Source organism: Aspergillus pseudodeflectus, assembly GCF_044049435.1.
Source record: "Aspergillus pseudodeflectus strain CBS 756.74 chromosome Unknown BJX68scaffold_19, whole genome shotgun sequence".
Taxonomy (NCBI): Eukaryota; Fungi; Ascomycota; class Eurotiomycetes; order Eurotiales; family Aspergillaceae; genus Aspergillus; species Aspergillus pseudodeflectus.
Window position 1 is genome coordinate 223,214 of NW_027263795.1, and position 25,142 is coordinate 248,355.

Here is a 25,142-nt window from a genome sequence, read left to right on the forward strand (position 1 = left end):
AACAGTACATTATGCCACGTGATAGCCACCTCTTATCATCACGTGATAGATACCAGCGCTGTACGAGATTACTGAAAGTTATGATTATCTCTTAGACTTTGTAATGGTTTTACGGGCCGGCTTTACGGCTTGATTATCAGGCCTGTGGATAAGGGTGGACCGTGACGACAGCCCCTCTTTTGACAAGGTTGGTGGTGATGAAATTGTTTCTCTTCCGCCCAACGCCCCTCCTCATTTTTCCTACTTGTTGGCTTATTCTATCTTCTCTTGATATCTCCAAGAGAGTTAATCACTCATAATGGCCGCAAACGCAAAGGTCCCCCGGAATTTCAGACTCTTGGAGGAGCTGGAGAAAGGTGAGAAGGGTTTGGGAGCAGGTAAGCATGCGACCCCCGCGGAAGATCAATCATGATCACTAGTCTGATAGGTTTTCTAATTTAGAGGCTTGCTCTTATGGTCTCGCGGATGGTGAAGACATGATGATGAGCAACTGGAATGGAACTGTCCTCGGACCCCCTCACGTATGCGACCTCGATCTAGGCTCTGATGACTGGGTAACTGTGCTGATGCTTGGAATCATACAACTGCAGAGCGTGCACGAGAATAGGATATACAGTCTCAATATCCATTGCGGTCCCGATTACCCCGATCTTCCCCCGACCCTCCAATTCATTTCACGAGTCAACATTCCATGCGTTGACCCGCATTCGGGAAAGGTTCGGCTCTCTTTGAGTTGGTTAAAATACGGAGAGCAGCAGCTAATTGAGCATTCCCAGGTTGACCCTGCTAAACTGCCTTGCTTGGCTCAGTGGAAGCGTGAATATACGATGGAGACCGTCTTGATTGAACTTCGAAGGTATGTCTGCTCGCGCTTTGTCGTCTCCAGGGACATAGTACTCATGGTCTCAGGTACATGGCCTTACCGCAACACAAGAAGCTTCCTCAGCCTCCAGAGGGCTCGAACTTCTGAATAATGCGTCATTAATGGTTCACGAGTTCAAAACGGAGTATCAGGTCGGGCTTCGCATCCGGTGCATTAGCTTCTCCCTCTCGACTTTATTAGAGCATGTGTAGTTTATGCATGAGCCTCAATTCACAAGTTCCCTCATTGATCTATGCGCTTCTTTGTGCGTATATCTCAGGCATCCTGGCTCTCGCTCATAGTTAACCCAGAGTTTGCCTCGTGCCCTCGTGTCCTCGCAGCGTGCCATATTGGTACAGTGAGACGGTTGTGTTGGGGGTTGAATGACCGACATAATATAGAACTGTCAGAGTTGGAACCTTTTCACAACGGCCCGGGGAGCCCGCGTCCTTTATGTTCCTAAGACTTTGAGCAATTTCGGGAGACAGTATCATGATAATACAGCCTATTGGCTGCTCCTATGTGCTCCTAATCTTTTGAATCATACCTAGACAGGGCGAGCACGTGACAGAAACGTCGGAAATATTCCTGACTCTGCGTTTGGTGATCTCCGCACCTAGAAAACCGAATCTCCAACCTGGGGAAATCAAGGATCATGCATCATCGCGTGATTGTCCCAAAATCATCCTCTGTGCATCGATTCGCATGTAAGCTTTATAACACTGCTTTCATATTGTTGTTTTGAGTATACTCACGAATTCACTTTTCTCAGGCTTAGCACTTTATCGGGCGCTCCTTCGACAATGCAACCAGATATCGAGCACTGCACCCAAGCTCAGTGCAGCAGAGTCACACATTCGAGACCGATTTCGCAGATATAAAAACCTTCAAAGCCCTTCACAAACCGCAAATGCGCTCAAGGCCGGTTATGAAGTACGCAACTCTAAGCTCCTTTTTGCGACCGATGGCTAAATCCGTCAGGGCCTTGATCTTTTATACTCGGCGGCGCAAGGAAATAAAGAAGACGCCAGCTTCTTACAATCCATATTGTCTCATGCCGAGTCGTCCAAAGAACGCAAAAGAAATGTACAAGCAGCTATAGCTGAGCGCCTACCCGTTAAACAGCCGACACGGAAACAACTCAAGGCTCAAGAAAACAGGCGACTTCAGGAGATGACGGCCCGACGGCATCCAGACACCGTTTCAATCCTATCGCGCCCTCGCCCGGTCGTCAGTGGCCGGCGCCATGTCCCCGTTCTCATTAATGCCTGCGGCGTGCCATTTTTGCGCATAAAAAAACCCCAACCGCTGAACCTCAGCCGTGTCTTACACAGGAAAATCGCGCAGCGGTGGCGATTGGTTGGACATCGAGAAAGATTGATGCACGAATTATATTTCGCCGAGGATGAGGACGAGTGGGATTCTTTGACCATTGGCTTTGAGTCAGAAACTTGGTACAACGCCGTCAGGGACTCTTACGATGACACCGTAAATAAGATTCGAACGATCGATGACAAAAACATAGCTCGCTCAGAAGCTATGTGGGAAGTTGTCCTTGCCGAGCGGGAACTGGCTATAAAGGAGAAATTAGCCGCAGAGGAAAAGCAAGTTGCGAAAAAGGGTCAGTTGTCAACCGCGACATGACATCCTGCTACTGGCAGTATTCAATCTCTACTCTCTCCAGTGGGATGGCAACTCCACGACCGCCTTCGGTGGCCATTGAGGGCTATCTTCCACTAGGCTGTCTCACATACGAGTTCTTGGACGGCGGATTCCCTACCCCTAACCTCGAAGCTTGATGCCTAACTTGACCCACGCCTACTACACTGTAGCGGAAGGGAGGCATTTCCTGGATTATTTGCACTGCGAATACTACGGTGTATGCCAAAAGGTTAGGTGCCGCCCAACGCATGCCAGATTCACCAGCAGGCACAGCCACGATGTGCATGTGAGGCCCATTCAATGCGCTTCTTTTGGCCCGTCTTCCTATAAACTGCTGTTGTAGTCCAGGAACCCGTGCTTGTCAGGGAAAGTGTGTACCACTAAATATTTAAGAAGTCCGAATTCAGGCAAGGATATCCTATGCTACTATTTTCACTTTTTCCACAGCGGCCGGAAGACCGTCTTCTTCTTCTTCATCATCAAAGTCGGCCTTCCCAGCCAATCCCCGTTCCCAAAGTTGTTTCCCTGTAAGCTTTTTCTCCTCTTTCACGCCAGCCTTCTTATTAGCTTTCTTCTCTTCTGCCTCCCTCTCCTCACGCAACTTCCTCTCTTCCTCCTCCATCTCCTTCTTGAATTTCTCAAGCCACTCTAAGAAAGTCTCCCGGTTCACGGTAGTGCCTTGGAACTTCCTATTTTCTTCCTCCTCGGCCTTGGCGGCCTGCATCTCAATCTCCGCATGGACAGCATTAACCCGCTCAGCCATAAGAAGCTCGGCGCTTTCCTTCAATGCACTGACTAAAGAAAATACCATGGCCATGCCCATGTTTTCTTCGATGGTCGGCTGAAGGGCTTCGAGTAGTCGGTCATGATCCTCGTTTATGTCTAGGCGGGGGTGTTTTGGTGCGTTTGGAGGAGCTGAAATCTCTAATTCCGGGGCGACATCGGGGTATTCTTCGGGGTAGGAGACTTCTAGCACTAGGACCGGCGGTTCGGCTTCCTGGTCGTCATTCTCGGGGGCGTCTAGTGTGATTGATATCCGGTATGAGGAGTCGGATACGTCTAGAGAGCCGTTGTGTCAGCAGGTTAACATCCGGCAAGCCTCTGACAGAGAATTCCGATGGCAGTTGTACCTGTGATTTCGTCTGGAAAGATAGAATTGAGCACCTCGCGCTCTTCGGTTTGGTCTTCGCGGCCCATCTTCGTCTTCTTGCTGGGAGGAGGGGTATTTGACGGTGTTGATCAAAGCTGTATGCTGGCAGTTGCTGCGCCAAAGAAAATGCGCAAAGACGGTTATATCGGCCGGGAAACTTCCAGGGATAAAGGAACATCAAATCTCCGACGTAGATTAATCTGGAGAAAGCGCCGAATCAATTCTGCATACTCCGTTGCGCAGAGTTGGACACTGTTGGTCCCTCATGCAAACCGAACAAACAGATAAGAAAATCACCAAAAATGTTTCCGCCCGAATCGGGAAATGCGCTTGCGAGAGTCCTCAAGAATTCTCTCTCATACACCAAATCTTTCAATTATATAATAAATCACCAAGCTATAATCATCTGGGATACTCAAGAAGCACATACAGTACGTCCCAGCGGGAAACATAACCATGGGGAAGCCCCGACCTCACAAAAAGAAAGCATCCAAGAACCGCGAAAAGTCCGTCCTGAGCGCTGGCGGCTCAATCTCGAAACGCAAGATGAACGAAGACCCCACGAAACTGCTCGAGCAGGCGACAATACTTCTTCAGACCGGCCAGCCCGATGCTGCGCTCTCACTTGCCCAGCAGGCGTTCGACAGTGCACCCGCCAATTCCCCCGCGCGACTTTCTGCGCTCAATGCACTCGCCGAGATATACGTGGAGTTGGGCGAGATTGAGCTCGCGAGGAAGCACTTCTTACAGGCTGTTGATCTAGACCCTACGGGCTCTATACCCGAGGCTCAGGGTGGTGGCGCAGAGAAGTTCTTGTGGTTGGCTCAATTGAGTGAGCTTGGAGGAAGGGACAGTGTTCAATGGTTTGAAAAAGGTGTGGCAGCTCTCAGGAACATCATTCAGCAACTAGAGGCGAATAGTGGCCCTGCGGAGGTCCTGCAGCTCGAGGAGAAGAAGCGGAAAATGGGCAACGCGCTCTGTGGTGTCGCAGAGATCTATATGACCGATCTCTCGTACGTTCTTCCTCCCGGCTTCTGTACCCCTTGTGTCCAACTAACGAGCTTCTAGGTGGGAGGAAGACGCAGAAGGTCGCTGCGAGGCCCTCATCACAGAGGCTTTACTGGTTCAACCTAATTCCCCCGAGGTACTACAAACCTTGGCGTCCATCCGGATTTCACAACTACGAGAAGACGATGCGCGCGCAGCGCTTTCGAGAAGCATAGACCTATGGAAGGAATTACCGCCGGAAGACCCCAACGTCCCAGACTTCGCGACACGCATTAGTCTTTCTCGCCTCCTAATGGAGGTTTCAATGTTGCTCGAGGCGCTCGAGGTACTGGAGCGTTTGATCCTGGAAGATGATCAAAGTGTGGAAGCATGGTACCTTGGAGGATGGTGCACCTATCTTCTTGCAGAGAAAGGCGAGGCACCTAGAGACCCCGAGGGAGAGACAAACGAACCCGAGTCAAAGCGGCATGCGTCGCTTGTTGCAAGTAGGGAGTGGCTCAAGCAGGGTCTGGCGCTGTACGACCTGCTCGAGTATGAGGATGTGAGGCTTAAGGAGCATGCTCTAGAGCTGGTGCAAGAGATAAATAAGGAAATAGGAGAGGCTATCGATGATGAGAGCGGTGCTGAGGATGGCGAAGGGGGTGAAGAGGAATGGGAAGGGATTGAGTCCGATAGTGACCATGAAATGGCCGACTCCTAATGTCAACAGAACGAATGTCCATGATACCAATAGAAAAAGTTGTCTTATTCACTTTATTCTGATTGTCCTTGCTGGACACTCCTTTGATGGCTTTGAGATAAAGACTTTCCCGGTATCGGACGGATCGGATTAATGCTGTTCCGGCCACGGTCCCCTACAGTTATCCTAAACCAATCGTCTTTTTACGGCGTGGCAAAAAGCTCAATGTGAGTAGTTCAGTTGGCATCACAAGAGGCTGCTGAAGGTGTTTCATTCTCCCCACCAGGATGGACCTTGTATCAGCGCCCCGTGGGGAAAGCCCGCCGTTGAAGTCTCCGCTGGTGGAGGTCAAAGCCGCGGAGGTTGAGGGGGCACTTGCGACAGAAAACGCTTCGACTGGCGAGAAGGGCGCTATTTCGCAGTCTGAGTACGAGACGGACAGCGACGGCTTGGAGGACGAATGGGAGACGCAGTCTCTCTACGAAGACGCCATTCAAGTGCTCCGCGATGAACAGTTGCGCGACGGATGTAAGTATGCATTCTACACAGTATCAAAAGTTCGGCGCACTCACTGTATCCTGTTTTATTTAGCCATTCCCGATGCCTGTACCCTCGAAGAGGCTGTTGCGTTCCGGAAAAGATTGCATGAGATTGGCAAGGCGGCGTTTGTGGAGGAAACGATTGCTCGCGATACTGTCACGGCCAAGAAATTGTGTACTGCTTTCGGGATTCTGCCTCCAGCTTTTCTCGACGGTGCCCCGGATGAGGCCTTCCATCCTTTGTTGGCGATTGCGATTTCGAGGGAGTTCACCAGGCGCCAGAAGCTGTCGGAATACAACTCGGTCGACGATGCGGTGAAGTTACTCAAGGAGTCAAAGAATATCATAGTTTTGACTGGGGCAGGTGTGAGTATTGCCATTATGATTCCTAAGTCTCAATGTTTACTGATACATTCGGTAGATCTCCACGAGCCTCGGTATTCCGGACTTCAGATCCAAGGACACTGGACTCTACTCGCAATTAGAACATCTGGGCCTCAGCGATCCTCAGGAAGTGTTCGATATCCACATCTTTCGCGAGGATCCTAGCATATTTTATTCGATTGCAAAAGATATTCTGCCTACCGAGAAGAAGTTCTCACCAACCCACGGGTTTATCCGGTTGTTGCAAGATAAAGGAAAGCTACTCACCAATTATACCCAAAACATTGACAATATCGAAGCCAATGCGGGCGTTCTTCCGGAGAATATTGTTCAGTGCCACGGCTCCTTCGCAAAGGCCACATGTGTTAAGTGCCAGTACAAAGTCCCGGGTGACGCGATCTATGACGAGATCAAGAAAGGAGTTGTTCCTGAATGCGCCCAGTGCCGGAAGCAGATTGCTGAGGATGCGCTGAAGCCACAGGGGCAGAAGCGGAAGCGCAATGGTACCGGCGCTCACAAGGATAGGAAGGCTAATGGCGAAGATAGCTCGGATGATGAAGACTACGAAATACCCACTCCTGGGGTGATGAAGGTTAGTTGAGGGCGTTTGTACTGATGCTTTCGACTCATCTGCTAACTTAACGCCAAGCCGGACATCACATTCTTCGGAGAAGATCTTCCAGATGAGTTTGGTCATCGTTTGCTTCACCATGACCGAGACAAAGTTGACCTGGTCATTGTCATTGGAACTTCACTCAAGGTTGCGCCTGTTGCGGAGGTTCCAGGAGTGCTACCACCTAACGTGCCTCAGATTTATATTTCTCGGACTGTAAGTACGCAGGCCTCGTGCTACCGACTCTAACTAACGTCATTACTTAGCCTGTAACACACACGAGCTTTGATATCGATTTGCTAGGCGACTGCGACGTGGTGGTGTCTGAACTTTGTCGCCGGGCTGGATGGGAGTTGAAGCATGAGATGATACCCCCGGACGAGAAGGTCGATATCGCCCCGGTTTATGGTTACGACTCACGACATGTATTCAAGGTTGTCGGCGCATAGCGGCGGAGTTTCTTTCGAATTATTCTTGGGTCTCGGTCTGTCTTTACTGAGGGATGGCGTCAGTTTTATGGTATCCAGCGGGCAACAGTGGAAAGGTACCGGCTGCGATGCTTCTTTATGCGATTGCGATTTATCTGCGGATGTTTCGATGCAGTGGTTGCCCAGAGACGATCTGATAGAGGGCATTTGTTTCTGTATTTTATAGAACGATTATGGCTTGAACATAGCTTTTTATTAGCAGTGAAAACACATTTTTGTGCATATCGAACTACTTTGTTTCCATATGATATCCGTAATACACAAGTAAAGTGACGTCCGTTTGGCCTCTAGTCCTGAATGTCCTCTTGGGGCTCAGTTTTCATTCTTCGGGACGAGGAAAAAAACTCGTTACCACAACCCACAACCTTAGCAACCATCCCAACAAGCCACTCACCAACAATAAGAGCGGCATCTACATTTGCATCAGTCTCCTGCAGAGTATACTCTAAGCATCGAGCTAGAAGCCCAATACCGCGCGAAGGATGGAATACCTCATCCGCTTCGCGCAAGTCCATGAAAGCTTCCGGCAGCCGGAGATTCAGGCATTGGCCGATTTTGCCAATATCAAGATCGAAGACATCTCATACGATGAATTTGTGAGTCCTCATTTCCCATGATTTTTCCGGCCCCCCATTATTTATGCTTGGCCAGCCAAATCCCCAGCACTTGATCGATGCCCCTCCCCCGCATCAAAAAAATAAAGGCAGGAAAAGTATACACACTGACAACATCTACTAGTCCCCATACTGTATCGTGAAGCTCCCAAACGAGGAAGCTGCACGAACACTCATCTCGCGCAGCATCCTAGCCAAGGACATCTTTGAGCTCTGGGGCCAAGGCGTGAACTATGAAGAGCTGCATGCCGACGTCCGCAGGCGGACCGAGCATCTCTGGGCGCAGTACAAGCAGACGCCATTCCGATTCACAGTTGAGACATTCGCGGGCAAGCGCAACTCGACACAAAAACGGGACATCATCCAGTCCTTTGGCTACGTTGGCTTCGAGGGCCGGATCACACTCAAGGACCCGGAGCAGGACTTTTGGGTCATGGAGCAGTATTACGATCGCACGCATGTGCCTTCTAGCGTGGAGCCGCCGGCGTCGGCTCAAGTTTCTGAGCCTGTGAAGGTTTATCTCGGACGCTGGCTTGCGAATAGTAGTCGTGAGGTCGTGAACAAGTATGACTTGAAGAAGCGGCGGTATATCAGTACGACTTCGATGGATGCGGAGTTGACTTTGATCACGGCCAATATGGCAGGTGCTGGCCCAGGAAAGTTGTTCTATGATCCGTTCGTTGGGACAGGGAGCTTCTGTGTTGCTGCATCTCATTTTGGAGCTCTAACCTTTGGCTCTGATATTGACGGGCGAAGCTTCCGAGGTAAGGAGATGACGAAAGGGAGCCCCACCGGCGTGGGATTAAACTTTCAGCAATATGGGATATACAGCAAGCTTGTCGACACGTTCACATCTGATATCACGAATACTCCACTACTGGACCGTCCGTTCCTAGATGGCATCGTGTGCGACCCTCCTTATGGTGTCCGGGAAGGCCTTCGGGTTCTTGGAGCGCGAGAAGGCCATCGCCCTATTGGAGAGGTTCTGATTGATGGGGTACCGGCACATTAGTATGTCTTCTACATTCCAACCATCCCCAGTATATTATGTGTTTTTGTCTGATGTCGCTATGCAGTCGTGAGGGCTATATCGCCCCGAAGAGACCATATGGGTTCGAGGCCATGATGAATGACATTCTTGACTTCGCTGCGCGAACTCTTGTCACCGATGGCCGCCTGGCTATGTGGATGCCCACTGCCAACGACGAAGAAGTGGAACTATCCGTCCCTATGCACGCAAATCTTGAGGTCGTTAGTGTCTGCGTTCAGCCGTTTAGCTCATGTACGCATGCTCGCTCACCCTACCCTACTGCTCCTTAATTATGAATCAAGCCAATCATCTAACTTCACTCGCCCAGGGTCTCGACGACTTATAACATACCGAAAGCTTCCAGATGGTGTAGTCTCGGACATATCGCTGAGACGCCAGAAGGAAGATTCAGGAACGACGGCTGATGAACTAAATCCGTTCAGAAGAAAGGTATATCTAGCTAGGTTCTATTTACATCTGGCTTTGGGCCTAGTACTGACAGGTTTCCAGTGGTTCATGAAACTCGACACTCCAAAAGCCGCCACAAAAATTCCATTCTCTCCACAATGATATGCATGAGTCTTATATCTGGGAGATCTGACTGCCAGGTAAAATGCACTTCTGGAAGGATGTCAGTATATTATAGAGGATATAAGATAAAAAAGCAGACAAGGCAATAGAATCCACACCCACATTTCAAATTATACTCTACCTATATTGTCTAACGTAGACCCAATATTCAGCGAATACTTACCTAGTAACTGATTCATAACCTCCCCCTCCCATTCCCACCCTCATCAACAGCATCCAAATCAATCCCCTCCACCTCCCGAATCCGAGCCACCTCCCTCGCCACCTCCCCCCTCAACTCCCCCGCCAGCTTCTCCGCCTCGTCGTCATCCAAGTCATCCCGCTGCCCTCTCCCAAACATAATGAAGCTCATCTTCGCAGATGTACTCGCCGCACCGAGGGGCGGTCGAGGCACGATGTGGAAGTGCACGTGTGGGACGACTTGTGCGGCGCCCACGCCTGGAGTATGACATTAGATTCCACTCCGTATAAGTTGTGAGAACGTAAATAGATGAGATATGAGGGGATGAAGGCAATAAGTAATATACCATTGTTTTGAACAACATTCCAATTCCAGCTCTCGTCCGTATTAGGATTTGCCTCTGTGCTTTCCCCAAATATGGTCCTCATCACCGCGCGCGAGAGGATGGGGAGCCATTGACCCAGCTGGGCAACCCGGTTAATATTTTGTATACTAAGACGATACATACACAGATTGGTCAATTGAATGATGGCACCTACCTCACGACTAATCCTCACTCCAACCTCTGACAATTTCCCATGGTGCTCTCTCGGGACAACGAGGAGATGGCCCGCCGTCAGGGGCATAATGTCCAGAAAGGCCAAGACATACTTCGTTGAAAGAACGAGGAAGGCGTGACCTTCTTCTCCAGGGCTTAGTGTTGATGTCGATGGTGGTATTGTTGGTTGTGACTCTTGGTCTGGTCTAGGGAGGTATGCTGAGGTGGGGGTTGGTGGGTGTGTGGCGGCGATGTCGCAGAATGGACAGCGGCGAGGGGGCATGGTTAAGTGCTTCGTAATCATAAAATCATCTAATGGACTAGTTGGATATTATGGGACCATGCGGCTGTGAAGATCGAGGTTGGTAGAACGTTGCTGCATAGTTTAGGAACTCATGGAGGCGGGATATCGGGACCTCGGTAAGAGCCGAGTCTCGCTGTGTTTATAGTTGCGAGCGGAACAACAACACATCTTCACGGTCAGTTGTAAGGATTTCTCTACCATCTCTCGCTGAATAACTTGAATGCAGGTATCGCTGAATCTTTGGAATGTATCATTAAGCAAAGTTCAAGTTGAAGCATCCCGGAGACACCAAGAAAGTTATGAGAAGTGAATTAAAAAAAAGCAAGTATCACAAAACAAAGCGCCAGACACCCCCCGTGAAGCTGAAGAATGCCAATGTCCGCAACAGAAACAGGATGCCGTCGTAACCATATGCAAGAGCTGCCCTAAACCCATCACAAACAAAATGCCAACATATTGAAATCAACCAACTCCTGATCTCAATGGCCTTTCGGTATCAGCGTACCTTGGCCATTGAGAACCTTCGTTCTCTACTCTTCCGAATCTTTGATGGAGTTGTACGGTTCTGTAAGGGCGCTCTCAATATAGAGTCGGTGGTATTTCTTGGCCCATTGTCGTGTCATGATGGATGCTGCAAAGAGAATTAGAACGAAACGCCGTCATTTAATTTGTCAGGAAACTTTACCTTTGAGGAATTTCTTGCTGGCATACTTCTTGAAGAACGCCTCGTGGCACACGGGCCGGTGAAGGTAATCAACCATTAACCGGAAAACAGGATCGATCTCTTCTTCGGTATAACCGGCGTAGTGAGCGAGGGTGGCGTCCCAGGGGCCTCTTTCCAGGATGAGACGAGCCAAGTACATAGCTGCTGCACCGACTTGGCTTTGGGGGTAACCTAGGAACCGGTGATCGAGGAGGCTGATTTCCATCAAGTATTTTCCGAGGGTGCGGGTCTGAATATCGTAGTTGTCTGCCTTTGAGATTCGACGGAGGAAGTTCATCGGGTTGGGATAACTCATGTTGTACTCAAGAGTGGCCAAGATGTGGCGTTCGGCATCCAAGATCTCTCTATCGGTAAAGGTCTCGTCCGCAACATGACTGAAGTTGGCAACGTGAGGGGAGAGAACCTCTTCGTACTTGGAAGCAATGAACATGGCAGCAACACCGACCAACTGCAGACGGTCCAAGGCCACCACTTCGGCAGAGAGGAATCGATCAATGAGGTTGACGGCAAGGAAAAGGGTCTCTGGCAGAAGGCGAAAGCGAGTGTGGACCTCAATGAGCCAGTCGACAAGAATTCCGCGCATTTTCCACTCAAGATCGGGCTGGTGGTCGATGTAGTGAGGGTTGGGTAGTGTCTCCATTTCCAAGTCGCGAAGGTAATCGAAAATCTCCACCACATATTCGGCGGCCATTAGGGGATCGTCCAGGTCCTCCGTGTCCAGATCAGCAACGACATCTTGTTCCTCTTCTTCTTCCACCTCGAGTTTCGCTTTCACCTCTTTCTTTTGGGTGGCCTGTGCCTTTGCCTCGACAACCCTTTCAATCTCGACTTTCTTGCGTGGTGGCTCTTCCGCCTGTAGCGTCTTTTCTTGGAGCGACTTCTGGCTTGACGTTCGCTTCATTGCGCTTCCCATACCCGATCCACTTCCAGGACGCTTGACCTCGGGGGCCGGCTTCTTTGCATTGTTGTCCTTGGCTCCAAGAGCGGTGCGTGACGAGTTGTGTTGGCTGAGTTTTTGGACTCCTCCAGATTTCAGGGTGGCCTTTGACGTCAGGCCAGCTTTTGTCGAGCTGGACTTCTTTGTGTCTTTGGCTTCACCATTATCGGCCTTCCCCACGTTACTCACATCACCAAGAGCAGCACGTTTCCTTTGCGTTCCGTTGACGCCAGTAGCGGCTTTCTTTGCCTGAAGAGGCTTTTTAATGGCGCCGGTGGAAGCAGGAACATCAGTTGTCAGGGCAGCGGCTTTGGCTCGCGTCACACGCGTTGACGGACCGTTCTCATCATTTTCGTTCATGGTGCCTCGTGCGCGGAGGTTCCGAGTCTATTGAACAATTGGACAGTTAGCTATATCTTGACGCGGGAAGCGACGAAAGCAAGTTCAAGCTCGAGGATTGACGCGTCTTTTTGGGCAAATCCCTTACCGGAGGCATGATGAAAAGAGGGCGAAGAGCAAAAGGAAGCTCTCAATGTGTATGAAGAGGTAGAATGCGCGATATAATATCAGAAGTCTGTCACGGCACGTCGAGGTTCAGTCAGCATTCCCAGAGACATTACTCGAGTGGAACCTGAATACCGAATGGAACGGCGATATTAATGAACGTACCTGACGCGAGTATGTCAATCCTCGAGCAGATAGTGGTCGAGATACTGCAGTCGATGAGGTTAATCCAAGAGGAATGCGAAATATCTTGGTTGAGGTTTCGTGGAGCGTGGAGTATAAGGGTTTGTTGATGCTGATCGGTCCTCAGTTTGGGCAGAGCACGTAGCTTCCACAACGCGCAGGTCTCTCTTTCTCAGTTGCAAGGGGGTGTAGGACAGTTAAGGACATAAAATATAGACAGTAACGCGAGAAGATACAAGGAATCGCCAAAGATGCGTGGAGGTCAGGCTTCCTTTGAAGTGATGTTGATTGGGGGTGGTGTTGGAGGGAGGAAAAGATGGTCGGCCACTTGACAGGGCACAGGCGATGTTTGGCCCTACTCTGTTTAGCGTGGACGTGAGCCAGGCTGGGATTCGGAAGGATGCTTGCCCCACAGGCACAACCCGAGTCGCGTGGATTACGTCGTGAACTCGGAAGTATGGACTCAAGACGTGCAGAGCCCCAGGTTTTTTTTGCTATATATGATTGAAAATGACTTCTGAGTGCGTCTTCTTGAAAAAGGCAAGAAATTGAGGAAGATGAGGAGGGAAGGGAGAGAGAAGACGCGGAAGGAAACGCAGAAAAGAGCCTCTCATGTGCCGTTTGGACGTGTAAACTGACTGTTCACGGGCACAGGAACCTGAAGCAAATGATGGTGTAAAGTGGTAATGGTACCGTCAGAGCGGAAGTTGTCAAGGCGACCTTGAATCTTGGAAATGGAGTCCTGAGATTGAACGAGAATCGCGCCGCGCAGGGAGGCACGATCGCCAAAACAAGATGAACGTTCGCGTCGTTGCCATAGGACACGCGTAGTCACGTGGCTTAGAAGCCACAGCTCAAAGAAAGTATGGCGGTGCAGAGGGTCACGTGGTTTGATTGCACCGCCGCACCCGCAAATCATCCCCGAGACATTTTTGCTTCAATCGGGGTCGAAATATCGGCGCTGTTGCAATTTGTTACCGGCCCCTCGACCGCAAATTGGCAGGATTGGGACTTGCAGAACAAGTTATATCTGCTATTTCTCGGTCGTTTGATAATTTGTTCTTCGGTACAGGCATGATTGAGCAGTAATCCGTCTCGTCTCGACAGTCCGATCTCTTGCGCAGGATCCCGGTCAATTGACTGCTACAGGGGGTCTGCCCTCTCTAGAGCGTACCATCCACGATGCTTCAACCTCGGATTGCCCTCAGAGGCGTTCGTCTCCCGTTCCGATTTCTGCCTTCTCTCCCCTCTCGTGCCTACTCTTCCGGTGCCGAGCAACATGCCGACTCTCCATCTCCCGCTGAACCTTCGAGCTCGACCTTTGACCCGAGTATCGCATTTGCTCCCCCTCCTACTCGTGGGGACTCTGGAATCCACCTCCGAAAGTACACGCCTCGTACCCCCGGTGTTCGACATCTGCGACGGCCTATCAACGATCATTTGTGGAAAGGCCGCCCAGTACACAAGCTGACGTTCCCCAAGAAAGGTCATGGCAAAGGAGGCCGGAATAACAGCGGTAGAGTTGTCGTCAGGCACCACGGTGGTGGACATAAGCGCCGCATTCGAATAATCGATTACAAACGAGAAGCCCCTGGGCCGCACGTCGTTGAGCGCATCGAACATGACCCAGGACGGTCCGCCCACATTGCTCTTCTTCGAAGCCAGGAGACCAAGCAATTGAGTTATATCGTGGCTGCGGATGGCATGAGGGAGGGCGATGTTGTTCAGAGCTACATGTCTGGCATTCCGAAAGACCTGTGGGAAAGCATGGGAGGTGCTGTCGATCCCGGTGTGCTCGCAGCCAGGACCGCTTGGAGAGGAAACTGCTTGCCCCTACACATGATCCCAGTCGGGACGCTAATATTCAATATCGGTTTGTATCCTGGAAAGGGAGCTCAACTATGCCGAAGCGCCGGCACCTACGCAACAGTTATCGCCAAAGGAACCAACCTACAATCGGACGCGTCTCGGGACCAAGCTCAACTTCAAAAGGAAGATGGAAAACCCTTGTCACAGCGGGAGAGGCAGAAGCAGGAGCGTATTTTCAACCACATCACCGTCCGCCTCCAAAGTGGTGAAGTGCGCCTCATCCACAAGGACTGCTGTGCTACTGTCGGAGTTGCTAGCAACCCCAACTACAAGTATACCCAACTAGGAAAGGCAGGACGCTCGCGCTGGCTTAACATCCGACCCACGGTCCGCGGTCTTGCTATGAACGCCATGGATCATCCTCACGGTGGTGGACGAGGCAAGTCTAAGGGTAACGTGCACCCGAAGAGTCCTTGGGGTCTTCCGGTATGTGAACTCGATCCCATTCACTGTTCAAATAATTCGTCATTCCAGCAATCTAATATTTTCTTCAGGCGAAATCTGGCTACAGGACTCGGCCCAAGTGGAGGGTCAACAAAGCAGTTGTCATTCCCAGAGTTCGCAACCAGGGTAAGCGTCGCAGAGGATACAACTAGACGTGCTGTTCCATTATTCCCACTGGGTCCTTTTGTATGTAGTGTATTATATGATTGTCTGCTTGGCCTGTCAAATGGGTCTGTCACCTTGTCTATCCGCAGACGATTCTTTTCATGGCTGCAAAGGTGCGGCGTTGGTCCTGTATATTATGAGAAATCCAAGCCTCCTTCCTCACTGGTGTCTCGTTTCGCAAGCTGTTATATGGTGTCAGCACTATATTGTTAGTTGACATATTATATGTTCTAACCTAAACGAGTCTGCATTTCGTCAGGTAAATAGCCCAAGGGAGGGGGATGTGGTGAAGACAAAGGTGGTTGCGCCTCGAGCCCACGTGCATTTGCGTGTCCATGCCTGCAATCAGGTCGCAGCACCCAGAAGCAGAACCTTTGTCTAGAGATGTTTCCAAGCTGAGCAGCTGGAATGATTCCTGAATAGGTGGGCCTGGCTGGCTCGTATCCGCACTGACCAACTTCATTTGGAGGGGGCCGAACCATCAATGCGAACGAGGCGTTGGGGAAGTCGTGGCGCAGTGCTGCCTATCCTGATCCTTCAACAGTATTATTCATCCATCAATTGATTGATCGCTCCTTGACCACACGTCTGCTTCTTCTCCCTTCTTCTGTCTATGTGGGGTCTACAAGCAGAGAGCACTCTGTTTACGCTTGAGGTCGAGTACCTCTGACTCTCACCTGTCGCGCCCTCTTGAGATCCCTCCCGATACTTTGTGTGCCCCACGCCATCGCTGGTCATGGCGGGCTATTTCGATCATCAAAGCCAACCGCAGATCAACCACGACATCGCTTCATCTCAGACCGGGCAAAACTCAACGAGTCAACATCTTCCCCATACCGCAGCCGGTCATGGTAATGGCGACAGCAGCTACGTTCCCCGCCCCAAGCGAATCGCATGTGCAGTCTGCCGCCGGAGGAAGTTGAGATGCGATGGAAAGAAACCCAGCTGCGGCACCTGCTCGCGGTTGGGCCATGAATGCACATATGATGAGGCGCGGAAGAAGAGCGGTCCAAAGAGAGGATACGTGAAGCAGCTGGAAGCTCGTTTGGGTGCGTTGACTGGGCGTCTAAGCTTTTGCGCGGTTCATCGCTGACGCTACTTTTTTTGGACTCCAGCTCAAGTTGAAACGTTATTGAAGACACAGGAGCCGAATGCGCCCAGTGCGCCACAGAACCAAGCGCCTAGCTTTCCGGTTTCTCTTCCGAATGAGACTATTGACATGGGCGACATGCATGCGATGGGAGCGAACATGCCCAAATCGACTTCCCCGATCGAGAATCCTCAAGCGACCGGGCCCTCGTCAACCTTTACTCCGGAAGGGGTCGACGCAACGAACAATTTCGGATGGGATATGATCAGTTTAGGTCTGGAGGAGCCGCTCCCTGCTCGCGAGGTTATGGATGAGCTGTATGTACCTATGCCTATTGGCCAGAGGACGCTTCTCATACTTGCACCAGGAACCGAATCTATTTCGAAAAGACTCATGCCTTTATGCCGATTATACACCGTCCCAGATTCATGGCCGCCATGGATTTTGCCCCTAGCTCACGGCCTCCAGCATGCCTGCAGTACATCGTATGGTGCCATGCGGCTGCCGTCAGCGAAAGGTATTCGAACTTGCATGCGCTTTTCTACCAACGTGCTCGAAAGTACGCCGAAATAGATCAAATGAAAGGCCTCGGAGAACACTGTCTTACTCTGGCGCATTGCCAGGCCTGGCTCCTTATCGCTTGCTACGAGTACAAGATGATGTACTTCCCTAGAGCATGGATTAGCACGGGTGTGAGTGCTAGGCTGGCGATCATGCTCGGCTTGCACCGCTTAGATGGTGAAGGCCTCGAAGTGAAGCAATGCCTACCACCGCCGAGGGATTGGGTAGAGAAGGAAGAGCGACGGAGGGTCTTCTGGATGACGTTTGCGGTTGACAGATATGCAAGTATCGGGACAGGATGGCCCACTTGCGTCGATGAGAGAGATGTCAGTATACCCGTTTACCTACGCCTCAGGCGCCTAACAATGATAGATCATGACGAACCTTCCATCGAGCGAAGAAGCATTTATCAACGGCAAATTAGAGAAGACTGCCCGTCTTAGCGAAGTGTTAGCGGGCGATCAGCTGGCCGGACTATCACCCTTCGCGAGTGTTGCATTTGTCTCCTGCCTACTGGGCCGAAATCTCACTCACCTCCATCGCCCGGAGCCGGAGGATAATGATAATGATCTCAACGGGGTCTTCTGGCAGCGCCATCGGTCCCACGACAATATTTTACTCCATTTCGCACTCTCGATGCCGAGCCACTTGCGTCTGCCTGCTGGAATGGCTGATTCGAACGTCCTATTTTGCAACCTAGCAGTACACACATCCACCATTTGTCTTCATCAAGCTGCGATCTTCAAAGCAGAGAAAAACAGAATGCCGGAACAGATCATTCTGGAGAGCAAGCGAAGATGCATCGTTGCCGCCGATCAGATTTCCAGCATAATGAAGATGGTCAGCTCTCTGGATATTAGTAAAGTATGTCCCTAAAGCCGCACTGTTGGGTGTCGCACCAATTGACGATCTCTAGATGAACCCCTTCATATCATTCTGTGTCTATGTTGCGGCCCGCGTCTTCGTGCAGTACCTGAAATTCCGCCCGGATGATATGGCCGCTCGCTCGTCGTTACAATTCGTCTTCTCCGTCCTGGACGCTTTGAAGAGTCAGAATCCACTCACCGAGTCTTTCCTCGTTCAGCTTGAAGTTGATATCGAAGGAACTCCGTTCCAAGATATTCGGCTAGCACCAAATCCTCAGAGGTCTTCAAAGGACTTTTGGGAGGAACATGCATTTCACGACGGGGTATGTTCGCGCTTCTAAGCTTCTGCAAGCACCGTACAGCGCTAACATTATATCCTCCCGCAGACTGGTACGGCTGCCACGCCTGCAATCCCGACTTCAGCTAAACTTCGACATCCCGCTCTCGGCGTAGAGGGCAGACTCGCTTCATGGGACCCTACCACTGCACCTCAACGGGCAAATCTACCCGTTTGTCTTCCCCGTCTTCCCCAACGACCACGACAACAACCACAGTCCAATCCCGTCGCCAACCCACAATCACAACAACCCTCTTCCATAAACACAAGCAACCTTCCAAGCTTCAGCAAAGCCCCCTTCGTTCCCGGAGAGTCATCCGGCGTCCTCTTCGACATCGAACCCCCCTCCCGCTTCCTCGACGTGACCAACTCTGCCGCGGAGAGCTCTACCCCATCAACAATGAACTCCTCATCCAGCACCTCATTCATGAGAAACGAACAATCGGCCTCGCCGAAACAGTCTCAGCCCTCATCATCCGTAGCGACCTCCGTCCACGACTCGGCTGGTGGGGGAGGAGGTCTCGAGGGAACGAACGTCAACGCATTCGTGGGCAATGCAGCTCCAGTCGATAATGTCATGTTTCCCACCATGAATCAACTTAATCCGTCCAGTGCCGACCGATCGCAGACTGCGCCGTCTGCATGGGATTTTCCGATCAATGTCACAGGTGATCCGAATGATCCTAATGCTGAGGTCATTGATCTGATGGCGGCCGACATGGATGGGTTTAGCGGGGCACAGTGGGCGCAAATTTTGGGCTCAGGCGGTTGGAATCCTTGATCCCGCGTGAGTTTTCTTAGAGATGTGATGATGCCATATTGGAATTATCATGACACTTAATGACATGGAAATTTGGCTGGAGTTCGGGTTTAGTCGTGGGCTGGTGGATGTGTTCTGAGAGTTTGGGTAGATATCCTAAGATGGACCAGCCCCTATAGGGCCTGTTGATAAATGTACATAATATTAAACGTAACCGGAATCTCGTCTCCAAGATTGTACATGATCTCAACCAGATAAAGACCATGTGGAGCTGCATTTTATGCTGTACAGAAGAACCGTTGACATCTCACATTGACACTATGTTCAGTAATGGATATAGTATAACATCATATACTTTGACACGATCAATGTTTATCGGTCATTATAAATTATTACCCCCGGCAGCCCCAACAATCCTCAACCCTCCAGCTCCATGCGCATCCGCCGTCGTCGAGTATGCCAACCAGTACCTCGACGGATGCCACGCAACAGCCGGAATCCCTGCATTCATGCCACCCCCTGTAGGAACCGTATACACGCTCTCGCCCGTCTCCGCATGGAAGATCTCAATCCCATTCCCGCCGCACCCGACCTCATCGCACGCGCCGCAGATGAATCGCCCGTCGAAGCTCCAGCTCACCCCCCTTACAGCGCCGCCGTTATTACTTGATACGGTCCGTCGGCAGATCCAGTCTGTTGTGTCCCAGAGAGAGATGAGGGCGTCGCTGCCGCCGATGGCGAGGTAGCGGCCTGTTGGGGTGAGGGCTATGGAGAGGCAGGCGGAGGTGTGGGCGTGGAGGGTATGGATAGTTTCGAAGGAGGGGTAGGAGATGATCTTGACGGTGCCCTCGCCGGTTGTGGCAAGGAGGTGGAGGTTGGGTGATGTTGGGGTTGGGATGTGGTGTGAAAAGGTGGTCGCGTTTGTTTGGATCGGTTGCGGGTGCGAGGGGAGGGTTTTGTACGTTGTTGATGTCGTGAGTGGTCCACCGAGGGGTGTTGGTGTAGAAGGTGATTCAACGGATATCGGCACGAGAGTATCGTCCTAAGTGGTGCACTTGTTAGCGACACATAGTTACTGTTGTAGATGTGCTATATCCCACTTTTCTCCCAGCCATCAGAACGGTCCCATCTGCGGACCAAGACAGAGTGAAGGCCTCGCCACCGACATCTAAGCGGCTCACGCACGCCTTAGATCGCACGTCCCATATCCGTACCGTACCATCGGTAGAGCAACTGGCCAGCTCAGAATCGCGAACGGGGTTGAAGATAACCTTCTCAATGCCCGCGGTATGACCTCGCAGGTCGGTGGAATATTTGGCTTGCGAGCGCTCGGGGTTCCAGATTCGGAGCGTCCGGTCGGCGGATCCGGTAGCAATTAATTGGCCTGTAGGGTTCCATGCAATTGTGCGAATTCTGCGGTGTTTCTATAAGCAAGAGCTTCCATTTGTCTTGCAAACGAAACGATATCCAACGGAGACGTACGTATGGGAGCCAGGTGCGCGCGCTTGAGGATCATGATAGGCTTGTGTTTTCAGGAGTCCAAAGTTATATGCGAAGCGCTCCTTCGAAAGTAGGACGCGCCGTGGAGGAGCCATCTTTGTATAGTGCCGCCGAGGTTGGCGGAGTTCGCAGGCCCTGAGGGCAGGCGTTGGTGGGATTGGGGATCTCTTGCAACGGGTATGCAATTAGTTCAGACCATTGGGTTGGGGCATATAGCGCGACGCCAGTTGCAAGTGTATTGGCAGGGAGAAATAGTCTTGAGGGACTATGTCGAGCTTGAGCTTTGAAGGAGCTTGGGATTGATCGCCCACGAGTCCCAAGACTCGCCCGTGACATTGTCGCCTTGCGGCCTGAGGCAGCAATATCAATCCTATCTTTTCCATATTTCGTTCGTCTACAAACTACAGTTGCAGTTCGCTGGAATCTCTTGACGCCGAAACTCTTTATACTGCTGTACTGAACAGACACTTATTACCACATATTGTACGCCATGTTCGAGCTCGAAGACGATGTCGCATCTGGGCGCGAAAAATGCTACACCACTATAGCCCAGTTACCTAGCTTCATCGACCCTAAACAAACTCCCACAAAAGGCTCTCCATTTTCAACGATTTGGAACCATCCGTTTGTACATACAGTATGTCTATTTTCTATTCTGAGGGCGGAAAAAACCGGCTGTGCTAATCAACATAGGTCGAAGTGACACTGCCAAGAGACGTCTACGCAACAATTGAGAGCTCATTAGACTCGAAACTGCAGAAGCTCAGCTATGGTCGGCTTTCTATGACTTTGTCCTCTGTGGTCGAAGGAGACTTTTTCAACACCTATATTAAAGCGGGTATAAAATGACCCACGGACCTTTCAAACATATCTTTCCCCTCTCGAGATTGTTCTCTAACCATTATTCTAGGAAACATACTTATGATATCTGGGGGACGGTCAGGCCTGGACAACGTCTACACTCTAAGGGATGGTGAGTCGCCCAGACCGTTGTGCAGTCATTAATTTCCAGAGTACCGTAGCTGATGTATACATAAGGCGTCTTGAGACTGGAGCTTGGGAAGGAAGATTTCGAGAGAACCGGTCTCGAAGGAAAAGCTGTCCGCACTGGTGGAAAGAAACATGCCAAGGAAAGATACCGTATGTTCTTTCTTTCAGATGCGTCCCACCAGCCTACATACTGATTGGACTGTGTAGTTGTCGAGCTCAACTTACGACTACCGTCCATGCTGCACGGCAAGAAGGGCTTTCAAAGGATAGAGTGGGCATTCAAAAATGTCCTAACTCAGCGTGTTGCGTGGCTATTCTTTGACCTAGGCACTGAATCAGCCGGTGTATCAGAAGGTAAGTTTGATTGAGCTTTGGTTAGACCTCTTCAAGACTAACTAGTGCTATTAGACGATCTATCTCTCAGGGGTAACAGCCCTGAAATCATCTCCTGCGAGCCAATCCGCACAACGCATGAAAATATCTCTACCCCGTCGTTCTCAGACTTGCAAGTCAGCGAGAAAGCTTCTGAAGAAATGGAAAACCTATGCGGTGAAATCTCCGAGTGGCTATCCTTGGTGTCCCTCGAATCCCAAAGAGTGTCTGCAGACGATGATATCGACCCGTATCTGTGCCGCTACGATGCGCCAGAGATAGGTCAAACCAAGGAATCAGACCTTGTTACACTGAAATGGCACGGATTCATCCCACCAAGATGGATCATGCAGTTGTTTATCACATTCTTGTACGAATCCCTCATCTTTACCTAGCCTGAACTCCCGGCATAATGGTGTACACAACACGCTAACTCGTTCTGACTCAATCCAGCCGCGAAACAGCCCCTCGGATCGTCGGGCCGCAGACTTGGTTCGCCCTTTCAGCCAGTGCGCTAGGGAAAGACGCCATAGAGGGCAAGGATGGGTACTCGATTATGGCATTACCGCCTCTCAGATATGCGGGTGCTGAAACTAGTAATCAGGCAGACCAGAATGGTGGAGCCAAGGACGCTCGTTATTCCATCTGTTGGGAGTTCGTTGGTGCTTCGGTGTTATAGAAAAATATTCCCTCGCGTGTCAGTGTCGAAGAATGAAGACAACCGTCGACTGACAGGCCTACTGTTTCTTGGTCCAGAATAAGAAAGGGTCACTCCACGACAGTATTTATCAGCGCTAAGCACCTTGAAGGAAAGGGCATCTATGTGAGGAGAGCGACGAGCATTCTGTCTCAGACAGTTTCCTTTTGAAATGCTATACCTGGAATACTTAACTAAGGTAGTAATGCATTTATCCTCATAATAATATACCTAATAATGTGACAAATTTCCGGTACACCAACGGATATCATCCAATGAACCCTAACCGTAAAGCCGAAAATCCCTAACACCAAGAAAGCCTTTGGAATAACTGTAGGTATGCACTAGAAACGCTACATTCATCCAAATGACGGAAAGCAAGATTGAAACAGCCCACTCATCCAACGAGGTCATTAACCACATCTTGCAGAACAGGTCTGCTCCCAAGAATTGTTTGCCCGCTTAACAGCTTCATTCCTTTCTTTGAGGGCTTCCTTAGTCCCCCGCTCGGCGTCAGGCGTTCTTGGACAGGGCTCAATGGCTTGCGGGGCTTTTGCTTGACAACCGGGGCCATCTTTGGACTCGGTGTCGAGCGGTCATAGGTTGATACAGGAATATCGTCGAAAATGTGGTTCTCTACTGCGTTCTTTGGCAGGTCGTAAATCCAGCCTCGTTGCTCGACTAGCTTCACATATTTGCCTAGCAACTCGTTGCCATTGCGGAGGGTGCCCTTGCTGCCCACGACAAGTAGCTTGGTACGTGCTCTTGTGAAAGCAACGTTGACGCGTCGCCAATCGCTGAGTAAATCGCCGACGTAATTCTCCTCGTTGCTTCTGACGAAGCTTAGAATGATAATCTCCTTGTCTCGTCCTTGAAACTTGTCGGCCGTGTGCATCTCCAGGTCTGGGACGCGGTGGCGGAGGTTCTGCTTGAGAAGAGAGAGTTGACTGCGGTAAAATGTGATGACACCAATGCTGCGAGCGGAAATACCACATGAGATGAGCGCTTCGACGAGCTGGGTGCAAAGGTTCGCTTCGGTAGGGTTGACGATGCGTGAGCCGTTTGCGACGTCACGAGCAGGTGTGGCGAGCGTGTCTGTATTGACGAGATAGGTTTTGGCTGAAGGGTCGACCAAGTCGCGAAGCCAGCATCGGCCTTGGCCTGTTCCCAAGCAGACTTGGCGGCTTCGACTTGTTTGAGAAAAATTACTCAGGTGGTGTTGCTTAAGACCACCTATGTTAGGTAGTTTCAAAGAGCGTGCTGCGACCTCGGGGGTACCGCATTTCAAGCGACCAGAATAGATGAGCGTTTTAGAAAGGAGCATGATGTCTTCACACATTCGGTATTGGTGTTCGAGGTTTACCACCGAAGAAGGGTGGGCATCGGAAAGAAGCTTGAATAGACTAACGTCGAGGCCGCCTGCTTGTGCTTCCTTGTTTTGCACTAATGGTGGAAGTTGATAGTGGTCACCGACAAGGATGAAAGTCTTCGCCATGCGGATAGGGCCCAAACATACGGGAAGGGTAATCTGAGAAGCTTCGTCGACGATACAGTAATCAAAAATGCGCTGATTGAAGATATTGTGGCCGATTCCAAGGCAGGTCGTTGCAACAACCTGAGAGTCTTCATATGCAGATTTCAGCTCCTCGATGGTGGTCTTCGGAGCGGCGGCAAGATCAGCGAACTGATGAACGTCCGGGTGCACTTTTGCAGCTGCTCCGATGCGGAGAATGCGCATGTTGTCATCCCGAATCTTTAATAGGATGTTGTCGACAGCGGTGTGAGTATACGAAGTCAAAAGAACGCTCTTGCCTTGGGCGACCAGAGCACGAATGATATGGGCTATGGTGGTCGTCTTCCCCGTCCCTGGCATTCCCAGTACCAGTGCATAATCTTGCGCACTCATGACCTTGTTAATTGCCCGCTTCTGGTCCACATTTAAGCCAGCCTCGTCCAAACCTGACAGTAGAGGGACAGTTGTTTTGAATGCCGGCGGTCGCCCTTCAACAACCAGTTTCCTTAGCTGTCTAGCTTGAAACAAATCTTTTTCCATCATAGCTATTAGATTGCTTCGAACAATGGCCATTCCGTTGCTGAACTCATCTTTGTCTAGACGATACAGAATCTCTTCTTCTGGCTCCACGGGCGATGCGGTCGAAGGAGTGCCATCAGTGATTTCCATGATTCCCTTGAACGACTGGTTCATTTTAGAGTCGAAGCCGCTTGATCTGGTCCGTGCATTGTGAAGCCTTCGGTCCACGGCGACAGTGATGCGCCGAGGACTAACTTGCACAACATATCCGTTCGCCAGCGCAAAGTGCCCTTTCTCATCCGAGACGACTATCGGTTCTCCAACAGTAACCTGAGAGTCGGTGAACGAGAATGAGGGTGATTGCTGTTTTTTGACGAATGTATACCGATATCGATTGATCTTCGTTCCATCCCTGTCCTCGCTAGTTGTCCCAGGTTCGATAATGATGTTGCCAAAGCATCGGCCCAG

The 25,142-nt window shown here is 50.7% G+C and overlaps 12 protein-coding genes across 12 annotated transcripts; 7 read left to right on the forward strand and 5 right to left on the reverse strand.

Annotated features, from left to right (window-relative positions):
* Positions 1 to 189: 189 nt before the first annotated feature.
* BJX68DRAFT_236485 (E2 ubiquitin-conjugating protein MMS2) lies at positions 190 to 1,432 on the forward strand. Its single transcript, XM_071040025.1, has 5 exons — positions 190 to 377; positions 442 to 521; positions 591 to 716; positions 777 to 856; positions 910 to 1,432. The coding sequence occupies exons 1-5, from the start codon at positions 299 to 301 to the stop codon at positions 968 to 970; spliced, it is 426 nt and encodes a 141-aa protein (XP_070899506.1). The 5' UTR covers positions 190 to 298; the 3' UTR covers positions 971 to 1,432.
* Positions 1,433 to 1,434: 2 nt separating this feature from the next.
* On the forward strand, positions 1,435 to 2,731 carry BJX68DRAFT_73760 (LYR motif-containing protein). Its single transcript, XM_071049683.1, has 3 exons — positions 1,435 to 1,569; positions 1,635 to 1,795; positions 1,844 to 2,731. The coding sequence occupies exons 1-3, from the start codon at positions 1,518 to 1,520 to the stop codon at positions 2,504 to 2,506; spliced, it is 876 nt and encodes a 291-aa protein (XP_070899507.1). The 5' UTR covers positions 1,435 to 1,517; the 3' UTR covers positions 2,507 to 2,731.
* Positions 2,502 to 2,904, forward strand: BJX68DRAFT_73797 (uncharacterized protein). Its single transcript, XM_071049684.1, has one exon. The coding sequence runs from the start codon at positions 2,661 to 2,663 to the stop codon at positions 2,865 to 2,867; it is 207 nt and encodes a 68-aa protein (XP_070899508.1). The 5' UTR covers positions 2,502 to 2,660; the 3' UTR covers positions 2,868 to 2,904.
* On the reverse strand, positions 2,905 to 3,979 carry BJX68DRAFT_73815 (RWD domain-containing protein). Its single transcript, XM_071049685.1, has 2 exons — positions 3,655 to 3,979; positions 2,905 to 3,583 (listed from the first exon to the last, which is right to left on the reverse strand). The coding sequence occupies exons 1-2, from the start codon at positions 3,719 to 3,721 to the stop codon at positions 2,943 to 2,945; spliced, it is 708 nt and encodes a 235-aa protein (XP_070899509.1). The 5' UTR covers positions 3,722 to 3,979; the 3' UTR covers positions 2,905 to 2,942.
* Positions 3,980 to 4,130: 151 nt separating this feature from the next.
* BJX68DRAFT_255039 (uncharacterized protein) lies at positions 4,131 to 9,599 on the forward strand (the record flags this gene model as incomplete). The annotated part of the gene is made up of 11 exons (XM_071042976.1): positions 4,131 to 4,687; positions 4,743 to 5,348; positions 5,648 to 5,889; positions 5,953 to 6,266; positions 6,322 to 6,876; positions 6,934 to 7,113; positions 7,847 to 7,981; positions 8,124 to 9,010; positions 9,076 to 9,281; positions 9,358 to 9,479; positions 9,540 to 9,599. The coding sequence occupies 11 exons, from the start codon at positions 4,131 to 4,133 to the stop codon at positions 9,597 to 9,599; spliced, it is 3,864 nt and encodes a 1,287-aa protein (XP_070899510.1).
* Positions 9,600 to 9,795: 196 nt separating this feature from the next.
* On the reverse strand, positions 9,796 to 10,622 carry BJX68DRAFT_266440 (HIT-like domain-containing protein; the record flags this gene model as incomplete). Its single annotated transcript, XM_071045511.1, has 3 exons — positions 9,796 to 10,058; positions 10,148 to 10,265; positions 10,341 to 10,622. The coding sequence occupies 3 exons, from the start codon at positions 10,620 to 10,622 to the stop codon at positions 9,796 to 9,798; spliced, it is 663 nt and encodes a 220-aa protein (XP_070899511.1).
* A 194-nt stretch (positions 10,623 to 10,816) lies between these two features.
* BJX68DRAFT_236499 (B-type cyclin nimE) lies at positions 10,817 to 13,292 on the reverse strand. Its single transcript, XM_071040026.1, has 4 exons — positions 12,974 to 13,292; positions 12,792 to 12,878; positions 11,329 to 12,691; positions 10,817 to 11,274 (listed from the first exon to the last, which is right to left on the reverse strand). The coding sequence occupies exons 2-4, from the start codon at positions 12,798 to 12,800 to the stop codon at positions 11,174 to 11,176; spliced, it is 1,473 nt and encodes a 490-aa protein (XP_070899512.1). The 5' UTR covers positions 12,801 to 12,878; positions 12,974 to 13,292; the 3' UTR covers positions 10,817 to 11,173.
* A 648-nt stretch (positions 13,293 to 13,940) lies between these two features.
* BJX68DRAFT_236500 (mitochondrial 54S ribosomal protein uL2m) lies at positions 13,941 to 16,033 on the forward strand. The gene is made up of 3 exons (XM_071040028.1): positions 13,941 to 15,286; positions 15,355 to 15,653; positions 15,707 to 16,033. The coding sequence occupies exons 1-2, from the start codon at positions 14,174 to 14,176 to the stop codon at positions 15,454 to 15,456; spliced, it is 1,215 nt and encodes a 404-aa protein (XP_070899513.1). The 5' UTR covers positions 13,941 to 14,173; the 3' UTR covers positions 15,457 to 15,653; positions 15,707 to 16,033.
* Positions 16,020 to 19,377, forward strand: BJX68DRAFT_236508 (putative C6 transcription factor Prf). The gene is made up of 6 exons (XM_071040029.1): positions 16,020 to 16,518; positions 16,585 to 16,876; positions 16,927 to 17,446; positions 17,493 to 17,984; positions 18,037 to 18,309; positions 18,373 to 19,377. Exons 1-6 carry the CDS (start codon positions 16,206 to 16,208, stop codon positions 19,102 to 19,104), a joined length of 2,622 nt encoding a protein of 873 aa, XP_070899514.1. The 5' UTR covers positions 16,020 to 16,205; the 3' UTR covers positions 19,105 to 19,377.
* Positions 19,378 to 19,389: 12 nt separating this feature from the next.
* Positions 19,390 to 20,859, reverse strand: BJX68DRAFT_236514 (WD repeat-containing protein). Its single transcript, XM_071040030.1, has 3 exons — positions 20,566 to 20,859; positions 20,184 to 20,496; positions 19,390 to 20,125 (listed from the first exon to the last, which is right to left on the reverse strand). The coding sequence occupies exons 1-3, from the start codon at positions 20,676 to 20,678 to the stop codon at positions 19,466 to 19,468; spliced, it is 1,086 nt and encodes a 361-aa protein (XP_070899515.1). The 5' UTR covers positions 20,679 to 20,859; the 3' UTR covers positions 19,390 to 19,465.
* A 133-nt stretch (positions 20,860 to 20,992) lies between these two features.
* On the forward strand, positions 20,993 to 22,841 carry BJX68DRAFT_236517 (ribonuclease P protein subunit p40). Its single transcript, XM_071040031.1, has 7 exons — positions 20,993 to 21,220; positions 21,277 to 21,421; positions 21,494 to 21,556; positions 21,622 to 21,723; positions 21,781 to 21,927; positions 21,982 to 22,315; positions 22,399 to 22,841. Exons 1-7 carry the CDS (start codon positions 21,074 to 21,076, stop codon positions 22,622 to 22,624), a joined length of 1,164 nt encoding a protein of 387 aa, XP_070899516.1. The 5' UTR covers positions 20,993 to 21,073; the 3' UTR covers positions 22,625 to 22,841.
* Positions 22,842 to 22,857: 16 nt separating this feature from the next.
* Positions 22,858 to 24,358, reverse strand: BJX68DRAFT_236519 (DEAD/DEAH box helicase family protein). Its single transcript, XM_071040032.1, has one exon. It carries the CDS (start codon positions 24,135 to 24,137, stop codon positions 23,040 to 23,042), a length of 1,098 nt encoding a protein of 365 aa, XP_070899517.1. The 5' UTR covers positions 24,138 to 24,358; the 3' UTR covers positions 22,858 to 23,039.
* Positions 24,359 to 25,142: the final 784 nt, after the last annotated feature.

Bases quoted from the DNA above. Each gene is read 5' to 3' on its own strand.
- BJX68DRAFT_236519 (XM_071040032.1), bottom strand. From the start codon at position 24,137: ATGGCGAAGACTTTCATCCTTGTCGGTGACCACTATCAACTTCCACCA.
- BJX68DRAFT_236499 (XM_071040026.1), bottom strand. The intron at 11,275-11,328 runs GTAAAGTTTCCT...TTCTCTTTGCAG, and splicing joins CAGCAAGAAATTCCTCAAAG to CATCCATCATGACACGACAA.
- BJX68DRAFT_236500 (XM_071040028.1), top strand. From the start codon at position 14,174: ATGCTTCAACCTCGGATTGCCCTCAGAGGCGTTCGTCTCCCGTTCCGA. The intron at 15,287-15,354 runs GTATGTGAACTC...TATTTTCTTCAG, and splicing joins AGAGTCCTTGGGGTCTTCCG to GCGAAATCTGGCTACAGGAC.
- BJX68DRAFT_236485 (XM_071040025.1), top strand. From the start codon at position 299: ATGGCCGCAAACGCAAAGGTCCCCCGGAATTTCAGACTCTTGGAGGAG. The intron at 717-776 runs GTTCGGCTCTCT...GAGCATTCCCAG, and splicing joins TTGACCCGCATTCGGGAAAG to GTTGACCCTGCTAAACTGCC. The intron at 857-909 runs GTATGTCTGCTC...TCATGGTCTCAG, and splicing joins GTCTTGATTGAACTTCGAAG to GTACATGGCCTTACCGCAAC.
- BJX68DRAFT_73760 (XM_071049683.1), top strand. From the start codon at position 1,518: ATGCATCATCGCGTGATTGTCCCAAAATCATCCTCTGTGCATCGATTC. The intron at 1,570-1,634 runs GTAAGCTTTATA...CACTTTTCTCAG, and splicing joins CTCTGTGCATCGATTCGCAT to GCTTAGCACTTTATCGGGCG. The intron at 1,796-1,843 runs GTACGCAACTCT...TAAATCCGTCAG, and splicing joins CGCTCAAGGCCGGTTATGAA to GGCCTTGATCTTTTATACTC.
- BJX68DRAFT_236514 (XM_071040030.1), bottom strand. From the start codon at position 20,678: ATGGCTCCTCCACGGCGCGTCCTACTTTCGAAGGAGCGCTTCGCATAT. The intron at 20,497-20,565 runs GTACGTCTCCGT...GAAACACCGCAG, and splicing joins CGCGCACCTGGCTCCCATAC to AATTCGCACAATTGCATGGA. The intron at 20,126-20,183 runs GTGGGATATAGC...TGCACCACTTAG, and splicing joins TTCTGATGGCTGGGAGAAAA to GACGATACTCTCGTGCCGAT.
- BJX68DRAFT_236508 (XM_071040029.1), top strand. From the start codon at position 16,206: ATGGCGGGCTATTTCGATCATCAAAGCCAACCGCAGATCAACCACGAC. The intron at 16,519-16,584 runs GTGCGTTGACTG...TTTGGACTCCAG, and splicing joins GCAGCTGGAAGCTCGTTTGG to CTCAAGTTGAAACGTTATTG. The intron at 18,310-18,372 runs GTATGTTCGCGC...ATCCTCCCGCAG, and splicing joins AACATGCATTTCACGACGGG to ACTGGTACGGCTGCCACGCC.
- BJX68DRAFT_73797 (XM_071049684.1), top strand. From the start codon at position 2,661: ATGCCTAACTTGACCCACGCCTACTACACTGTAGCGGAAGGGAGGCAT.
- BJX68DRAFT_236517 (XM_071040031.1), top strand. From the start codon at position 21,074: ATGTTCGAGCTCGAAGACGATGTCGCATCTGGGCGCGAAAAATGCTAC. The intron at 21,422-21,493 runs GTATAAAATGAC...CCATTATTCTAG, and splicing joins CAACACCTATATTAAAGCGG to GAAACATACTTATGATATCT. The intron at 22,316-22,398 runs GTACGAATCCCT...GACTCAATCCAG, and splicing joins CAGTTGTTTATCACATTCTT to CCGCGAAACAGCCCCTCGGA.
- BJX68DRAFT_73815 (XM_071049685.1), bottom strand. From the start codon at position 3,721: ATGGGCCGCGAAGACCAAACCGAAGAGCGCGAGGTGCTCAATTCTATC. The intron at 3,584-3,654 runs GTACAACTGCCA...ACGGCTCTCTAG, and splicing joins CTTTCCAGACGAAATCACAG to ACGTATCCGACTCCTCATAC.